The 17,670-nt window shown below is 52.0% G+C and overlaps 1 protein-coding gene across 3 annotated transcripts in view; it reads left to right on the top strand.

The window, feature by feature from the left end:
* The window catches only part of LOC141051534 (beta-arrestin-1), a 243,229-nt gene that overhangs the window by 184,569 nt on the left and 40,990 nt on the right, over positions 1 to 17,670 (top strand). For all 3 annotated transcript variants that reach the window (XM_073548495.1, XM_073548497.1, XM_073548496.1), the window contains exon 2: positions 8,377 to 8,407. In XM_073548495.1, the coding sequence (XP_073404596.1) occupies positions 8,377 to 8,407 (31 nt within the window). The remainder of the gene's footprint in view (positions 1 to 8,376; positions 8,408 to 17,670) is intronic.

Raw genomic sequence — 17,670 nt, forward strand, 5'->3', positions numbered from 1 at the left:
GGAGAGAACCCTGTGGACTCTTGGGGAACCTCCCGATAGGCGAAGATGAGATGTGGCAGGTACTTTTCCCAGTCTTTCTCAACGTCAACAAAAGCCCTCAGCATATTTTTTAGGGTTCCATTAAAGCGTTCACATAGTCCGTTGGTCTGCGGGTGGTATGGGGTGGTGCGAATGGCTCGAACACCACAGGTATGCCATAGGGACTGGACCAGATCTGACATGAACGGAGTGCCTTGATCCGACAATATTTCACTAGGAAACCCTACCCGGGTAAAGATGGTAACAAGGGCCTCGGCTACCTTTACTGCTGTAATACTGGACAGGGCCACAGCTTAAGGATACCTAGTGGCATAGTCCACCACGGTCAAGATATATTTTTTCCCCGACCGGCTGGGGTGGGCCAGAGGACCTATGTTGTCAACAGCTACATGTTGAAATGGTTCCTCAATTACGGGCAGGGATTGCAGGGGTACCTTATGTCGAGCTCCTGGATGCCGCATTCGCTGGCACACATCGCAGGTGCGGCAATAATGGGCTACCGACTGCGAGACGCCCGGCCAGTAAATACTTTGGGTGAGTCTCTTTTCAGTCCTTTTTCTCCCTTGATGCCCAGCCAAGGGGATGTCATGGGCCAGTTGAAGTAGCTGTGCCCTGTACTTCTGAGGGACAATGAGTTGCCTGGTCGTTGCGTCAGGGTTGCCCTGGTCACTGCCCTTTGTTACACGATAATACAGTCCGTTTTCTCGTGTGAAGCCATCCCCATTATCTCCCATGTGCCCAGTTTCTGCCTTTCGCCTAAGGGCTGCTAAGCTAGTGTCACCCTCTATTTCTCTCCTAAACTCCTCTCTGTCCCAAGACTCCCAATGTAGTAGCAGCGAAAGTATTGCTTACCGACTCTGATGCGGTTCGTGGTGGTTGCTCCCCGGTGGGGTCCGGATGACGTAGTGCTTGAAGGGCCTGTAGTCGGCTGACTGCTCCCACAAATTGGCACTGTAACTCCCCAATGTCGTTCCTAAGGAGATCTGCAGGAAGTCCTCCCATAACTCCAATTCAACACAGTTTTTCTCCACAACCATAATCCAAACGCACAGAAGCTCGCTGTATATATTTGCGGGCACCCCCCGCCAGGACAATGGGAATTCCCGGACCCTGGTAAATTGCCTCGGGTCGAACCACACGGGGGTCAGCGATAGTCAAGAATGCCCCCGTGTCTCTAAATCCTGACACTTTGTATCCATCAATAAAGACATCCTGCAGGTGGCGTTGCCGTTGCTCTGAGTAGCTAAAGGACAGAGGCCGGAGTCCGTACTCTCCAGGAGGGGTATCTATGGTGCTGTGGTCGGTGGTCCACTCTGGTGGGGGTGGTGGTAGCTCTTCCTCAGGTGTGGTGGAGTGTACAAGATGCACTGGACGAGGTGGGGCTGCGTGGGGCTCCCTCCGAATCCTGGAGGGACAGCCAGACTGCAAATGTCCAGGTTGCCCACACCCATAACACCTCCTCTCTGTGATACCCCCAGGTCGTGGTCGGAACTGTTGGGGCTTAGGATTGTGAGGCGTGATTGTCATCGGCTTGCGACTAGGTGGAAGGGCAGATATAATTGGAGGGGGACGGGGCGCGGGAGCAGGCCGTGGTTCATTGTCCAGAAGCCTCCTCCATTACGGCCGGATAGTAAGGGCTTCATCGGCCAGGGCTGCAGCTCTATCCACGGTACACGGCGTGCGCTCCCGGACCCATTCCCGTACCTCTGCAGGGCACTTGGCAAGAAATTGTTCTATAAGGAACGCCTGTATAACATCTTCCACAGTAAAGGCGTTTTCTGCTTCCAGCCATCTCCGACATGCCTCGGACATCTTATGTGCATACATCCTAAACGATCCCCCCGTGGTGCATGGGAGGTCTCGGAACTTGGCCCTATATGATTCTGGGGTGATAGCATGGTAATCCAGGATAGTCCGCTTTACAATGTTATAATCCCGATTCTGCAGTGCATCAATGGTTCGGTAAGCCTCCGTCATGCTTCCGTTCAGGAGCCCCACTAACAAACGCATCCAGCTAGAGTGGGGCACCTCCATCACAGCACACTGCTGCTCAAACTCCTTGAAGAACCCCTCCACATCTCCGGAAGCCTCATCAAATGGCTTAAACTCTGTCCGGGTGATCCGTACAGGCTCCCGGATTGTTGGGGTTACACACCACATTGCGTTACTCCCGTTTTCAAGCGCCATTGCTTCATGTCTCCGCTGTGCCCGGCGGGTAGCCTCCTCCTTGTACTCCTGAGAGACGCCGGGGCCCAGAACCGCCTTCTCTTCTTCGTACCACACCAACCACTGGCTTTTCTGAAAGGGGATCCCTGTCTCCAGTGCTCGTCCTTCAGACATCTGGGAGGAGGTGGCCGGGGTAGCGCCCACCAGTAGATCGATTAAGGCCTCTTTAGTCAGTCCCTGGTAGTTCAGGCTCAGGTCTCTGGCTCTCTCCTGTAAACTGCATACAGTCCAATTTCTGTACTCACTCTGTGGGTGTTTCTCCATTGGGTTACGCTCTGTTGATCCCACTGCTGCCACCAGTTGTCATGGGGTCCTTCTATGGTATCACACAATCAACAGAGCAAGCGAAGAGTGAACATTCCAAGACCTTTATTCAGGCAAAAATACGAAAAGGTCCATATTCTGTCCACCACACAAAGGATAAGATAGTCCAGAATAAGAATGCAGTCCAGTGACAGGATAAAATGTCCATGGAAACGAGATTCCAAAACTCTAGCACCAGAGGATAAAATGGGTCCTTCTCTCTGAAATGCAGTCTTTAAACGATCCTGTCCAAACAGTAACAGACTTGCCCAGCTCCTGTTCTCCCCTGACCCCCTTCCTTGTCCAGGGAAAGTCAAACAAGTTGGGGGCTGTTTCCAGGCCTCCCAGAGGAGAACAAAGGGCCTTAGGGATTAATGCACTACAGGGGGCCATCAAGAGACAGATACAGTGAGGCTGTAGACTTACAATGTAATAAGAAAAACACTATGAAAATAACTGAAATAGAAAAATAGGAATATACAAAAAATGACATCCACATAGCATATCACACCATCACAAAGACTGACTGACTGACTCAACTCTTCCCGCTCTTTTATGTAAACTAAACTCCACCCATCTCCCAGCACGTTTCGTGTTCCAAGCAGGGAGCCACCAAGGGGTGCTATGCTACACTCCAAGCAGGGAGCCGCCGAAGGTGCTTTGCTACACTACTTTGTGGTGTGGGGTGCAGGTGTTGGAGTGTGGTCAGGTGTCTCCACCTTATCTGGATGGTGGGGTACAACACCTCAGGAGGAGGTGCAGTACCTCTGTGGCGACTGAACCCTCAGGGGCGCCACAGGTATAACACGTGGCCGCTATTGGGCTCACGAGTCAAGGCCCCCCAACTGGAATCACACTCTGGATGACCAGCGAGCCATCCGCTCCCCCTCTATTGTCTGACGTCTCAGTGCAGTGCTGGGTCGATAATGTAACCACATCTCGCCTGCTGTGCCAAGCAGTGCAGAGCTTGAGACCACACGCTGAGGAGAGTGCAGCAGTGGAGTAACAAGGAAAAGTCAGCATTTTTATTATTTTAATCAATGGGGCAATTACACAGTTTGGAGGGCTATTATACAATGTGGAGGGTTGTGTGGGGGCCATTATACTGTGTGGAGGGTTGTGTGGGAGCCATCATACAGTGTGGAGGGTTGTATGGGGGCCATTATACTGTGTGGAGGGTTGTGTGGGGGCCATCATACTGTGTGGAGGGTTGAGTGAGGGCCATCACACTGTGTGGAGGGTTGAGTGGGGGCCATTATACTGTATGGAGGGTTGTATGGGGGTCGTTATACTGCGTGGAGGTTGTGTGGGGGCCATTATACTGTGTGGAGGGTTGTGTGGGGGCCATTATACTGTGTGGAGGGTTGTGTGGGGGCCATTATACTGTGTGGAGGGTTGTGTGGGGGCCATCATACAGTGTGGAGGGTTGTGTGGGGGCCATTATACTGTGTGGAGGGTTGTGTGGGGGCCATTATACTGTGTGGAGGGTTGTGTGGGAGCCATCATACAGTGTGGAGGGTTGTATGGGGGCCATTATACTGTGTGGAGGGTTGTGTGGGGGCCATCATACTGTGTGGAGGGTTGAGTGAGGGCCATCACACTGTGTGGAGGGTTGAGTGGGGGCCATCACACTGTGTGGAGGGTTGTGTGGGGGCCATTATACTGTATGGAGGGTTGTATGGGGGTCGTTATACTGCGTGGAGGGTTGTATGGGGGTCGTTATACTGTGTGGAGGTTGTGTGGGGGCCATTATACTGTGTGGAGGGTTGTGTGGGGGCCATTATACTGTGTGGAGGGTTGTGTGGGGGCCATTATACTGTGTGGAGGGTTGTGTGGGGGCCATCATACAGTGTGGAGGGTTGTGTGGGGGCCATTATACTGTGTGGAGGGTTGTGTGGGGGCCATTATACTGTGTGGAGGGTTGTGTGGGGGCCATCATTTTGAGTGGAGGGTTGTGTGGGGGCCATCATACTGAGTGGAGGGTTGTGTGGGGGCCATCATACTGTGTGGAGGGTTGTGTGGGGCCATCATACTGTGTGGAGGGTTGTATGGGGGCCATTATACTGTGTGGAGGGTTGTGTGGGGCCATCATACTGTGTGGAGGGTTGTATGGGGGCCATTATACTGTGTGGAGGGTTGTGTGGGGGCCATTAATACTATGTGGAGAGTTGTGTGGGGGCCATCATACTGAGTGGTGGATTGTGTGGGGGCCATTAATACTGTGTGGAGAGTTGTGTGGGGGCCATCATACTGAGTGGTGGATTGTGTGGGGGCCATCTTACTGTGTGGAGGGTTGTGTGGGGGCCATCATACTGTGTGGAGGGTTGTGTGGGGGCCATTTTACTGTGTGGAGGGTTGTGTGGGGGCCATTTTACTGTGTGGAGGGTTGTGTGGGGGCCATTTTACTGTGTGGAGGATTGTGTGGGGGCCATTATACTGTGTGGAGGGTTGAGTGGGGACCATCACACTGTGTGGAGGGTTGTGTGGGGGCCATTATACTGTGTGGAGGGTTGTGTGGGGGCCATCACACTGTGTGGAGGGTTGTGTGGGGGCCATTATACTGTGTGGAGGGTTGTGTGGGGGCCATCACACTGTGTGGAGGGTTGTGTGGGGGCCATTATACTGTGTGGAGGGTTGTATGGGGGCCATTATACTGCGTGGAGGTTGTGTGGGGGCCATTATACTGAGTGGAGGGTTGTGTGGGGGTCATTATACTGTGGAGGGTTGTGTGGGGGTCATTATAATGTGTGGAGGGATGTGTGGGGGTCATACTGTGTGGAGGGTTGTGTGAGGGCCGTTATACTGTGTGGAGGGTTGTGTGGGAGCCATCAAACTGTGTTGGGGTCACTGGGGGTCATTATACTGTGTGGAGAGTTGTGTGGGGGTCATTATACTGTGTAGAGGGTTGTGTGGGGGCCATTATACTGTGTGGAGGGTTGTGTGGGGCCATTATGCTGTATGGAGGGTTGTGTGGGGGCCATTATGCTGTTTGGAGAGTTGTGTGGGGGTCATTATACTGTGTGGAGGGTTGTGTGGGGGTCTTTATACTGTGTGGAGGGTTGTGTGGGGGTCATTATACTGTGTGGAGAGTTGTGTGGGGGCCATCATACTGTGTGGAGAGTTGTGTGGGGGCCATCAAACTGTGTTGGGGTCACTGGGGGCCATTATACTGTGTGGAGGGTTGAGTGGGGGCCTTCACACTGTGGAGGGATGTGTGGGGGTCATTATACTGTGTGGAGGGTTGTGTGAGGGCCATTATACTGTTTGGAGGGTTGTGTGGGGGCCATCATACTGTGTGGAGGGTTGTGTGGGGGCAATCAAACTGTGTTGGGGTCACTGGGGGCCATTATACTGTGTGGAGAGTTGTGTGGGGGCCATTATACTGTGTGGAGGGTTGTGTGGGGGCCATTATACTGTGTGGAGGGTTGTATGGGGCCATTATACTGCGTGGAGGTTGTGTGGGGGCCATTATACTGAGTGGAGGGTTGTGTGGGGGTCATTATACTGTGGAGGGTTGTGTGGGGGTCATTATAATGTGTGGAGGGATGTGTGGGGGTCATACTGTGTGGAGGGTTGTGTGAGGGCCGTTATACTGTGTGGAGGGTTGTGTGGGGGCCATCAAACTGTGTTGGGGTCACTGGGGGTCATTATACTGTGTGGAGAGTTGTGTGGGGGTCATTATACTGTGTAGAGGGTTGTGTGGGGGCCATTATACTGTGTGGAGGGTTGTGTGGGGCCATTATGCTGTATGGAGGGTTGTGTGGGGGCCATTATGCTGTTTGGAGAGTTGTGTGGGGGTCATTATACTGTGTGGAGGGTTGTGTGGGGGTCTTTATACTGTGTGGAGGGTTGTGTGGGGGTCATTATACTGTGTGGAGAGTTGTGTGGGGGCCATCATACTGTGTGGAGAGTTGTGTGGGGGCCATCAAACTGTGTTGGGGTCACTGGGGGCCATTATACTGTGTGGAGGGTTGAGTGGGGGCCTTCACACTGTGGAGGGATGTGTGGGGGTCATTATACTGTGTGGAGGGTTGTGTGAGGGCCATTATACTGTTTGGAGGGTTGTGTGGGGGCCATCATACTGTGTGGAGGGTTGTGTGGGGGCAATCAAACTGTGTTGGGGTCACTGGGGGCCATTATACTGTGTGGAGAGTTGTGTGGGGGTCATTATACTGTGTGGAGGGTTGTGTGAGGGTCATTATACTGTGTGGAGGGTTGTGTGGGGGCCATCATACTGTGGAGGGTTGTGTGGGGGCCATCAAACTGTGTTGGGGTCACTGGGGGTGTATGCTTCTTTGCATGGTGGGGAGTAATGTAGAGTCATCAAACTGTGTTGTTGCAGGATACTGTGGAGGAATTCACTGTGTGGGTATAATACTGTGTTTGGGGGGGCACTTTTGTTGGCATCATATTGTATGGCGGCTATGAAAGTGATATCTTAATGTGTGCGAACACTTAGGGGCTTCAATAGGATCAAAATGACCTTGTAAGGGTTGCAGAGTCTTGAGATCTGCTCTTCTGTGACCTCGATGAATATTATATTTTTTCTTTTTTTCTTGGTGATGTGGGGGGCCTAGTCAGTATGGGGGCCCCATGTTTTCTTTGCACGCCCCTGGCCTAGCAGACGTCCTAACCCTAACCCTGGTTGCAGCGGCCCGATCTTGGATGGAGCAGAGGCTGAGCGTGCAGTTACTCTTTGGAATGACCTATAACACTGATGTACCCAGACATGGAGGTGATGACATTAGTATGGGGTGCTGCTGTGTTCCCGCCGTCGGCTCCTTCTGCAGGTTTGGATTTTCAGCTGCCGCAGAATGTTGTGTAAAGACTCCGGGCCTCACTACTTATTGCATCAGCGCCCATTCTCCTGATTGGCTTTGTATATTTTAAAGCTGTTTTTTTTGGGGGGGGGGGTGGGGGGTGCTTCTCCAAATTCTTCCTTTAATTCACCTCGATATTGAACTCCGTTTCCTCTTTTCTGTCTTTTTCTCTCTTCGCTGTCGTGGATTTTTGGTTTTTGTCATTTGGATATTTCCAACTTTCTAAAAAAAATTCCTAAATTGTTGCAGAATCGTCCCTCAGATCTAGCAGAGTTTTGAAGAATTTGGCGAAAAAAACGGAAACAAGTCAAAATGAAGAATTGGGCCCTTAATTTTTTATCTTCTTGGTCATTTTCCAGACGACTTGTTTCCGGTGACAGTAATCCTGGATACAACTGTGTGGACTGATACAGCAGAGAGGTTTCTGTCGCCTGATAATGAGACCATCGTCTCCATTTTTCAGTAGATACAAGTTACTGTCACTGACTGGAAACAAGTGTTATCGTTCAATGACAGTGAAGATCCTGAAAATAGTGAGAAACTGGAGCCCAAAAGGAAGGAGGAGGATTTATCAAGACGGGTGCAGACGAGTTATGGAGATGATTCCTCTAATAACTTTTTAGAAAGTTGTAGAACTTCTCTCGTCATCATTTTGTTACAGGCTTCATTTCACTTTTCTGTTTTATGATCAAATATTGTCCAGTCACATTCCAAGCTGCAGTTACAATTTTGCAGTGAGCCGTGATCTGACATGAATGGCAGTCCGGCGAGAGTTGTGACCGCAGCTTTAGATGTGACCGGAGTATAAATATCGGCAATAAAATGTAGATTTCCGCGGGAGGAGAGTGGAGTTGTGCATGGTGGATCAGACACACAATGGCCGCCACCGTCATAGTGATCTACACATTGTCCTCTTATTAGTGTGCGTGTTCCTTTAAATTCTAATATATATATTTCTAATATATATATTTTTTCTCTTTCTTTGCAGAGTATTTAAGAAAGCCAGTCCTAATGGCAAGGTGAGGCCCTGTACTGCGAGATGATACATATATTAACATCATAATGCAATATTAGTACATTAATATCACACATGCTGCTCTGGCACTCAGTAGCTTGCTCTCCAGTCACAGCCAGAGCTGCACTCACAGTTCTGTTTCATCTTGTATTTTACTTTAGTCACAGCCAGTGCTGCAATCACAGTTCTAGTATTTCATCAGTTCTTCTAGTGTTTTACCTTCATCTGATATTTCTGTCACATCAGAGCAGCATTCATAATTCTGCAGTATTATCTTGAATTTTATTCCAGTCATATCCAGAGCTACACTCATAGTTCTAGTCTATCATTATCTATCATACATCAGTGACATACAGAGCTGCATTCTTGATTCTACTATGCTATCTTATACTGCAATCACACCCAGAGCTGTATTCATAGTTCTGCAGTTTTTTCTTTTATTATATTCCAGTCACATCCAAAGCTGCACTCAGTTTTAATGTTTAATCATATCTGATACATCAGTAACAGAGTTCCATTCTGCTATCTTGCCTTTTCCACATCCAGAGCTGCACCCTTAGTTCTGCTGTGTCATCATCTTGTCCTATTTCACATCCAGAGCTGAATTTATAGTTCTGCTGTTTCATCCTGAATTTTACTTTAGTCACAGCCAGAGCTGCACTCTCATCTCTAGTGCGTTATCATGTCTTAAACATCAGTTCTAGTGTTTTACCTTCATCTTATATTTCAGGCACCTCCAAAGCTGCATTCACTGTTTTACTGTTGCATATTACACTGTATTCACATCCAGAGCAGCATTCACAATTCTGCAGCATCATCTTGTATTTTACTCCAGCCATATCCAGAGCTTCACTCATAGTTCTGGTCTATCATTATGTCAGAGATGCATTCTTGATTCTGCTTTGCTATACTGCAGTCACACCCACAGCTGTATTCACAGTTCTGCAGTTTTATCTTTTATTATATTCCAGTCACATCCAAAGCTGTAACATATAGCGTTCCTTTCGCTGTTCTGCTGTCCTAGATTGCATCTTGCCTCTTAGTCTGGTCACATCCAGAGCTGCACTCATAGTTCTGCTGTCTTCTCTTACTTCTGTCCAGAGATCACATTTGCCCCAGATTTTATAATCCGCAGCCGGTCCTTCAGTTATACAGATTCTGAAAATCCATCTGCAAATCTGCAGCAAAAAACTCCATGAAAATCCCCATCTTTAGCTCTGTGTCATGACTCTCTGGCCCCCCCTGCTGGCTGAGCCTCTCAGGACCAATAGCTGCAGCTGGCCCCAGTGATGTCACAGGCTGCTGGTGACATCACAAGGCACATCCGCCTCCTCACACATCACATACCAGCGGAGCTGTTTCATTGTCCGGGAAGCGGCTCCGCAGGGGAGGTGCTGATTAGACTAATTTGCATAAAAGGGGCAATTTCCAGGGCAAACCTGATTTATTGGAACGGAGCCCAAACTGTCTGAAAGATTGGGATGATGAGGCTACAGCTCCGTACTTGTAGGACCTAACATTGCTGAGTGGCCGGAGGGCCCCTGAGTGTGCGGGGCCCCTGCACAAGCCTCCATTATACTGGCTACATTTACCACATCTGATCGGTTTTTGCCATTTTTGAGTCTTTATGTTTTTCGTGCTTCGCTCATATCTGTCTAATCTGACAGCTCCGGCAGAAAACCCGAGATCATAAATCCTGACGGCCGCGCGCTGCTGTTTCCATGGAGATCAGAGATGTAGCAAAAATGAAAAGGTTTTATCACTAAAAGCTGTAAAAGAAAGAATAGCGACGAGTTCATGGGGCCAAGACCCTCGCTGAGCGAAACGGGGAGTGAAGACCCTCGCTGAGCGAAACGGAGAGTGAAGACCCTCGCTGAGCGAAACGGAGAGTGAAGACCCTCGCTGAGCGAAACGGAGAGTGAAGACCCTCGCTGAGCGAAACGGAGAGTGAAGACCCTCGCTGAGCGAAACGGAGAGTGAAGACCCTCGCTGAGCGAAACGGAGAGTGAAGACCCTCGCTGAGCGAAGCTGAGAGTGAAGACCCTCGCTGAGCGAAGCTGAGAGTGAAGACCCTCGCTGAGCGAAGCTGAGAGTGAAGACCCTCGCTGAGCGAAGCTGAGAGTGAAGACCCTCGCTGAGCGAAGCTGAGAGTGAAGACCCTCGCTGAGCGAAGCTGAGAGTGAAGACCCTCGCTGAGCGAAGCTGAGAGTGAAGACCCTCGCTGAGCGAAGCTGAGAGTGAAGACCCTCGCTGAGCGAAGCTGAGAGTGAAGACCCTCGCTGGGCAAAACGGAGAGTGAAGACCCTCACTGAGCGAAGCTGAGTGTGACGACCCTCGCTGAGCGAAGCGGAGAGTGAAGACCCTCTCTGAGCGAAACGGAGAGTGAAGACCCTCTCTGAGCGAAACGGAGAGTGAAGACCCTCGCTGAGCGAAACGGAGAGTGAAGACCCTCGCTGAGCGAAACGGAGAGTGAAGACCCTCGCTGAGCGAAACGGAGAGTGAAGTCCCTCGCTGAGCGAAACGGAGAGTGAAGTCCCTCGCTGAGCGAAGCGGAGAGTGAAGACCCTCGCTGAGCGAAGCGGAGAGTGAAGACCCTCGCTGAGCGAAGCGGAGAGTGAAGACCCTCGCTGAGCGAAGCGGAGAGTGAAGACCCTCGCTGAGCGAAGCGGAGAGTGAAGACCCTCGCTGAGCGAAGCGGAGAGTGAAGACCCTCGCTGAGCGAAGCGGAGAGTGAAGACCCTCGCTGAGCGAAGCGGAGAGTGAAGACCCTCGCTGAGCGAAGCGGAGAGTGAAGACCCTCGCTGAGCGAAGCGGAGAGTGAAGACCCTCGCTGAGCGAAGCGGAGAGTGAAGACCCTCGCTGAGCGAAGCGGAGAGTGAAGACCCTCGCTGAGCGAAGCGGAGAGTGAAGACCCTCGCTGGGCGAAGCGGAGAGTGAAGACCCTCGCTGGGCAAAACGGAGAGTGAAGACCCTCGCTGAGCGAAGCTGAGTGTGACGACCCTCGCTGAGCGAAGCGGAGAGTGAAGACCCTCTCTGAGCGAAACGGAGAGTGAAGACCCTCTCTGAGCGAAACGGAGAGTGAAGACCCTCTCTGAGCGAAACGGAGAGTGAAGACCCTCTCTGAGCGAAACGGAGAGTGAAGACCCTCTCTGAGCGAAACGGAGAGTGAAGTCCCTCGCTGAGCGAAGCGGAGAGTGAAGTCCCTCGCTGAGCGAAGCGGAGAGTGAAGTCCCTCGCTGAGCGAAGCGGAGAGTGAAGACCCTCGCTGAGCGAAGCGGAGAGTGAAGACCCTCGCTGAGCGAAGCGGAGAGTGAAGACCCTCGCTGGGCGAAGCGGAGAGTGAAGACCCTCGCTGGGCAAAACGGAGAGTGAAGACCCTCGCTGAGCGAAGCTGAGTGTGACGACCCTCGCTGAGCGAAGCGGAGAGTGAAGACCCTCTCTGAGCGAAACGGAGAGTGAAGACCCTCTCTGAGCGAAACGGAGAGTGAAGACCCTCTCTGAGCGAAACGGAGAGTGAAGACCCTCTCTGAGCGAAACGGAGAGTGAAGACCCTCTCTGAGCGAAACGGAGAGTGAAGACCCTCTCTGAGCGAAACGGAGAGTGAAGTCCCTCGCTGAGCGAAGCGGAGAGTGAAGTCCCTCGCTGAGCGAAGCGGAGAGTGAAGTCCCTCGCTGAGCGAAGCGGAGAGTGAAGACCCTCGCTGAGCGAAGCGGAGAGTGAAGACCCTCGCTGAGCGAAGCGGAGAGTGAAGACCCTCGCTGAGCGAAGCGGAGAGTGAAGACCCTCGCTGAGCGAAGCGGAGAGTGAAGACCCTCGCTGAGCGAAACGGAGAGTGAAGTCCCTCGCTGAGCGAAACGGAGAGTGAAGACCCTCGCTGAGCGAAGCGGAGAGTGAAGACCCTCGCTGAGCGAAGCGGAGAGTGAAGACCCTCGCTGAGCGAAGCGGAGAGTGAAGACCCTCGCTGAGCGAAGCGGAGAGTGAAGACCCTCGCTGAGCGAAGCGGAGAGTGAAGACCCTCGCTGAGCGAAGCGGAGAGTGAAGACCCTCGCTGAGCGAAGCGGAGAGTGACGACCCTCGCTGAGCGAAGCGGAGAGTGAAGACCCTCGCTGAGCGAAGCGGAGAGTGAAGACCCTCGCTGAGCGAAGCGGAGAGTGAAGTCCCTCGCTGAGCGAAACGGAGAGTGAAGACCCTCGCTGAGCGAAGCGGAGAGTGACGACCCTCTATGAGTGAAACAGAGTGAAGACAGCAGCAAAACCAGCAGCACAATCCCTCTCCCCCAGTGCATGAAGCTTGTTACAATGTAACACTGCAGGTAAAAGGCTTCTCCATGGACTGGATACAATGGAAGCAAACCCTCAGCTGTGAGAAAGCTGCTTACATTGTTCTCTACAAAAGTAATGATCAGAGATCATGAAAATGGTGAAAAACAATAACCGAAAATCCAAAAGGTTACAGTCTCCATAACATCCTGAGAATGCTCTGATTGTTACATCATTTCTTATCCTCCAGTCGCCTCCAGAGCTGCAGTCACTATTCTGCTGTTACATCATTTCTTATCCTCCAGTCGCCTCCAGAGCTGCAGTCACTATTCTGCTATTACATCATTTCTTATCCTCCAGTCGCCTCCAGAGCTGCAGTCACTATTCTGCTGTTATATCATGTCTTATCCTCCAGTCACCTCCAGAGCTGCAGTCACTATTCTGCTGTTACATCGTGTCTTACCTCTAGTCACCTCCAGAGCTGCAGTCACTGTTCTGTTGTTCCATCATGTCTTACCTCTAGTCACCTCCAGAGCTGCAGTCACTATTCTGCTGTTACATCATGTCTTATCCTCCAGTTACTTCCAGAGCTGCACTCACTATTCGGCTGTTACATTGTGTTTTATCCTCTAGTCACATCCAGAGCTGTAATCTATATACTGTTATCACATCATGTCATATTCTCTAGTAACGACAGCCGAATTACCAATTTTGATGTTACATGAATTATTGCGTTCCAGTCACCTCCAGAGCTGCAGTCACTATTCTGCTGTTACATTGTGTCTTACCTCCAGTCACCTCCGGAGCTGCAGTCACTATTCTGCTGTTACATCATGTCTTATCCTCCAGTCACATCCAGAGCTGCATTTATAATTCTGCTCTTGCATGATGCATGTGATGATTAGTAGTTTCTGGGGTAATCCTCCCCCTCCAGGCTCCTCGCTGATCCCTGTATTTGTCCTTCTATCGTGTTCTCGTCTCTGGTTATTACTTTCTGTATGATATAACTGTAGAGATTCCAGAAATAAATCTTCCATTATTTCCTCTGAGATCAGATTTGTGTTATTCAGTGAGAGCAAAACAAATGACTGTCGGCAGCGGATCAGCGGAGCCGCAGCTTCTGACGCCGCCGACTCCTGTATTTATCTATGTAATCACACAAGCGGCATAGACAAAGCAAAAACGTGACGGAGGCCGGAGTGCGGCTCCTGCAGGCTCTTATGTACCGCGTTACTGACACTTATCCTATGGTTCAGTCCCTGGTGCCCAGTGGTTTCTTATCCTCGTAACTGGTATCCAATAGTTGTGTGTCCCGTCCCCAGTGGTTTAGTGTCTCAGTCCCTGGTGTCCAGTGGTTTAGTGTCTCAGTCCCTGGTGCCCAGTGGTTTCTTATCCCCGTAACTGGTATCCAATAGTTGTGTGTCCCATCCCCAGTGGTTTAGTGTCTCAGTCCCTGGTGTCCAGTGGTTTAGTGTCTCAGTCCCTGGTGTCCAGTGGTTTAGTGTCTCAGTCCCTGGTGTCCAGTGGTTTAGTGTCTCAGTCCCTGGTGTCCAGTGGTTTAGTGTCTCAGTCCCTGGTGTCCAGTGGTTTAGTGTCTCAGTCCCTGGTGTCCAGTGGTTTAGTGTCTCAGTCCCTGGTGTCCAGTGGTTTAGTGTCTCAGTCCCTGGTGTCCAGTGGTTTAGTGTCTCAGTCCCTGGTGTCCAGTGGTTTAGTGTCTCAGTCCCTGGTGTCCAGTGGTTTAGTGTCTCAGTCCCTGGTGTCCAGTGGTTTAGTGTCTCAGTCCCTGGTGTCCAGTGGTTTAGTGTCTCAGTCCCTTGTGTCCAGTGGTTTAGTGTCTCAGTCCCTGGTGTCCAGTGGTTTAGTGTCTCAGTCCCTGGTGTCCAATGGTTTAGTGTCTCAGTCCCTGGTGTCCAGTGGTTTAGTGTCTCAGTCCCTGGTGTCCAGTGGTTTAGTGTCTCAGTCCCTGGTGTCCAGTGGTTTAGTGTCTCAGTCCCTGGTGTCCAGTGGTTTAGTGTCTCAGTCCCTGGTGTCCAGTGGTTTAGTGTCTCAGTCCCTGGTGTCCAGTGGTTTAGTGTCTCAGTCCCTGGTGTCCAGTGGTTTAGTGTCTCAGTCCCTGGTGTCCAGTGGTTTAGTGTCTCAGTCCCTGGTGTCCTCCACAGTGCCCCTATAATGGAGCCGACCCCTACAATGGAGCCGACCACAGTGCCCCTATAATGGAGCCGGCCACAGTGCCCCTATAATGGAGCCGACCACAGTGCCCCTATAATGGAGCCGACCACAGTGCCCCTATAATGGAGCCGACCACAGTGCCCCTATAATGGAGCCGACCACAGTGCCCCTATAATAGAGCCGACCACAGTGCCCCTATAATGGAGCCGACCACAGTGCCCCTATAATGGAGCCGACCACAGTGCCCCTATAATGGAGCCGACCACAGTGCCCCTATAATAGAGCCGACCACAGTGCCCCTATAATAGAGCCGACCACAGTGCCCCTATAATAGAGCCGGCCACAGTGCCCCTATAATGGAGCCGACCACAGTGCCCCTCTAATAGAGCTGACCACAGTGCCCCTATAATAGAGCCGACCACAGTGCCCCTATAATAGAGCCGACCACAGTGCCCCTATAATAGAGCCGACCACAGTGCCCCTATAATAGAGCCGGCCACAGTGCCCCTATAATGGAGCCGACCACAGTGCCCCTCTAATAGAGCCGACCACAGTGCCCCTATAATAGAGCTGACCACAGTGCCCCTATAATAGAGCCGACCACAGTGCCCCTATAATAGAGCCGACCACAGTGCCCCTATAATAGAGCCGACCACAGTGCCCCTATAATGGAGCCGACCACAGTGCCCCTCTAATAGAGCCGACCACAGTGTCCCTATAATAGAGCCGACCACAGTGTCCCTATAATAGAGCCGACCACAGTGCCCCTATAATAGAGCCGACCACAGTGCCCCTATAATGGAGCCGGCCACAGTGCCCCTATAATGGAGCCGACCACAGTGCCCCTATAATGGAGCCGACCACAGTGCCCCTATAATGGAGCCGACCACAGTGCCCCTATAATGGAGCCGACCACAGTGCCCCTATAATAGAGCCGACCACAGTGCCCCTATAATGGAGCCGACCACAGTGCCCCTATAATGGAGCCGACCACAGTGCCCCTATAATGGAGCCGACCACAGTGCCCCTATAATAGAGCCGACCACAGTGCCCCTATAATAGAGCCGACCACAGTGCCCCTATAATAGAGCCGGCCACAGTGCCCCTATAATGGAGCCGACCACAGTGCCCCTCTAATAGAGCTGACCACAGTGCCCCTATAATAGAGCCGACCACAGTGCCCCTATAATAGAGCCGACCACAGTGCCCCTATAATAGAGCCGACCACAGTGCCCCTATAATAGAGCCGGCCACAGTGCCCCTATAATGGAGCCGACCACAGTGCCCCTCTAATAGAGCTGACCACAGTGCCCCTATAATAGAGCTGACCACAGTGCCCCTATAATAGAGCCGACCACAGTGCCCCTATAATAGAGCCGACCACAGTGCCCCTATAATAGAGCCGACCACAGTGCCCCTATAATGGAGCCGACCACAGTGCCCCTCTAATAGAGCTGACCACAGTGTCCCTATAATAGAGCCGACCACAGTGTCCCTATAATAGAGCCGACCACAGTGCCCCTATAATAGAGCCGACCACAGTGCCCCTATAATGGAGCCGGCCACAGTGCCCCTATAATGGAGCCGACCACAGTGCCCCTATAATAGAGCCGGCCACAGTGCCCCTACAATGGAGCCGACCACAGTGCCCCTCTAATAGAGCCGACCACAGTGCCCCTCTAATAGAGCCGACCACAGTGCCCCTATAATAGAGCCGACCACAGTGCCCCTATAATAGAGCCGACCACAATGCCCCTCTAATAGAGCCGACCACAGTGACCCTATAATAGAGCCGGCCACAGTGCCCCTACAATGGAGGCGACCACAGTGCCCCTACAATGGAGCCGACCACAGTGCCCCTCTAATAGAGCCGACCACAGTGCCCCTCTAAAAGAGCCGACCACAGTGCCCCTCTAATAGAGCCGACCACAGTGCCCCTCTAATAGAGCCGACCACAGTGCCCCTCTAATAGAGCCGACCACAGTGCCCCTCTAATAGAGCCGACCACAGTGCCCCTCTAATAGAGCCGACCACAGTGCCCCTCTAATAGAGCCGACCACAGTGCCCCTATAATAGAGCCGGCCACAGTGCTCCTATAATAGAGCTGACCACAGTGCCCCTATAATAGAGCCGACCACAGTGCCCCTATAATGGAGCCGGCCACAGTGCCCCTATAATGGAGCCGACCACAGTGCCCCTATAATAGAGCCGGCCACAGTGCCCCTACAATGGAGCCGACCACAGTGCCCCTCTAATAGAGCCGACCACAGTGCCCCTCTAATAGAGCCGACCACAGTGCCCCTATAATAGAGCCGACCACAATGCCCCTCTAATAGAGCCGACCACAGTGACCCTATAATAGAGCCGGCCACAGTGCCCCTACAATGGAGGCGACCACAGTGCCCCTACAATGGAGCTGACCACAGTGCCCCTCTAATAGAGCCGACCACAGTGCCCCTCTAATAGAGCCGACCACAGTGCCCCTCTAATAGAGCCGACCACAGTGCCCCTCTAATAGAGCCGACCACAGTGCCCCTCTAATAGAGCCGACCACAGTGCCCCTATAATAGAGCCGACCACAGTGCCCCTATAATAGAGCCGGCCACAGTGCCCCTATAATAGAGCCGGCCACAGTGCCCCTATAATAGAGCCGACCACAGTGCCCCTATAATGGAGCCGACCACAGTGCCCCTATAATGGAGCCGACCACAGTGCCCCTATAATAGAGCCGACCACAGTGCTCCTATAATAGAGCCGACCACAGTGCCCCTATAACAGAGCCGACCACAGTGCCCCTATAACAGAGCCGACCACAGTGCCCCTATAACAGAGCCGACCA

Source organism: Dendrobates tinctorius, unplaced genomic scaffold (genome assembly GCF_039654945.1).
Source record: "Dendrobates tinctorius isolate UK_male_01 unplaced genomic scaffold, ASM3965494v1 ptg000157l, whole genome shotgun sequence".
Classification (NCBI taxonomy): Eukaryota; Metazoa; Chordata; class Amphibia; order Anura; family Dendrobatidae; genus Dendrobates; species Dendrobates tinctorius.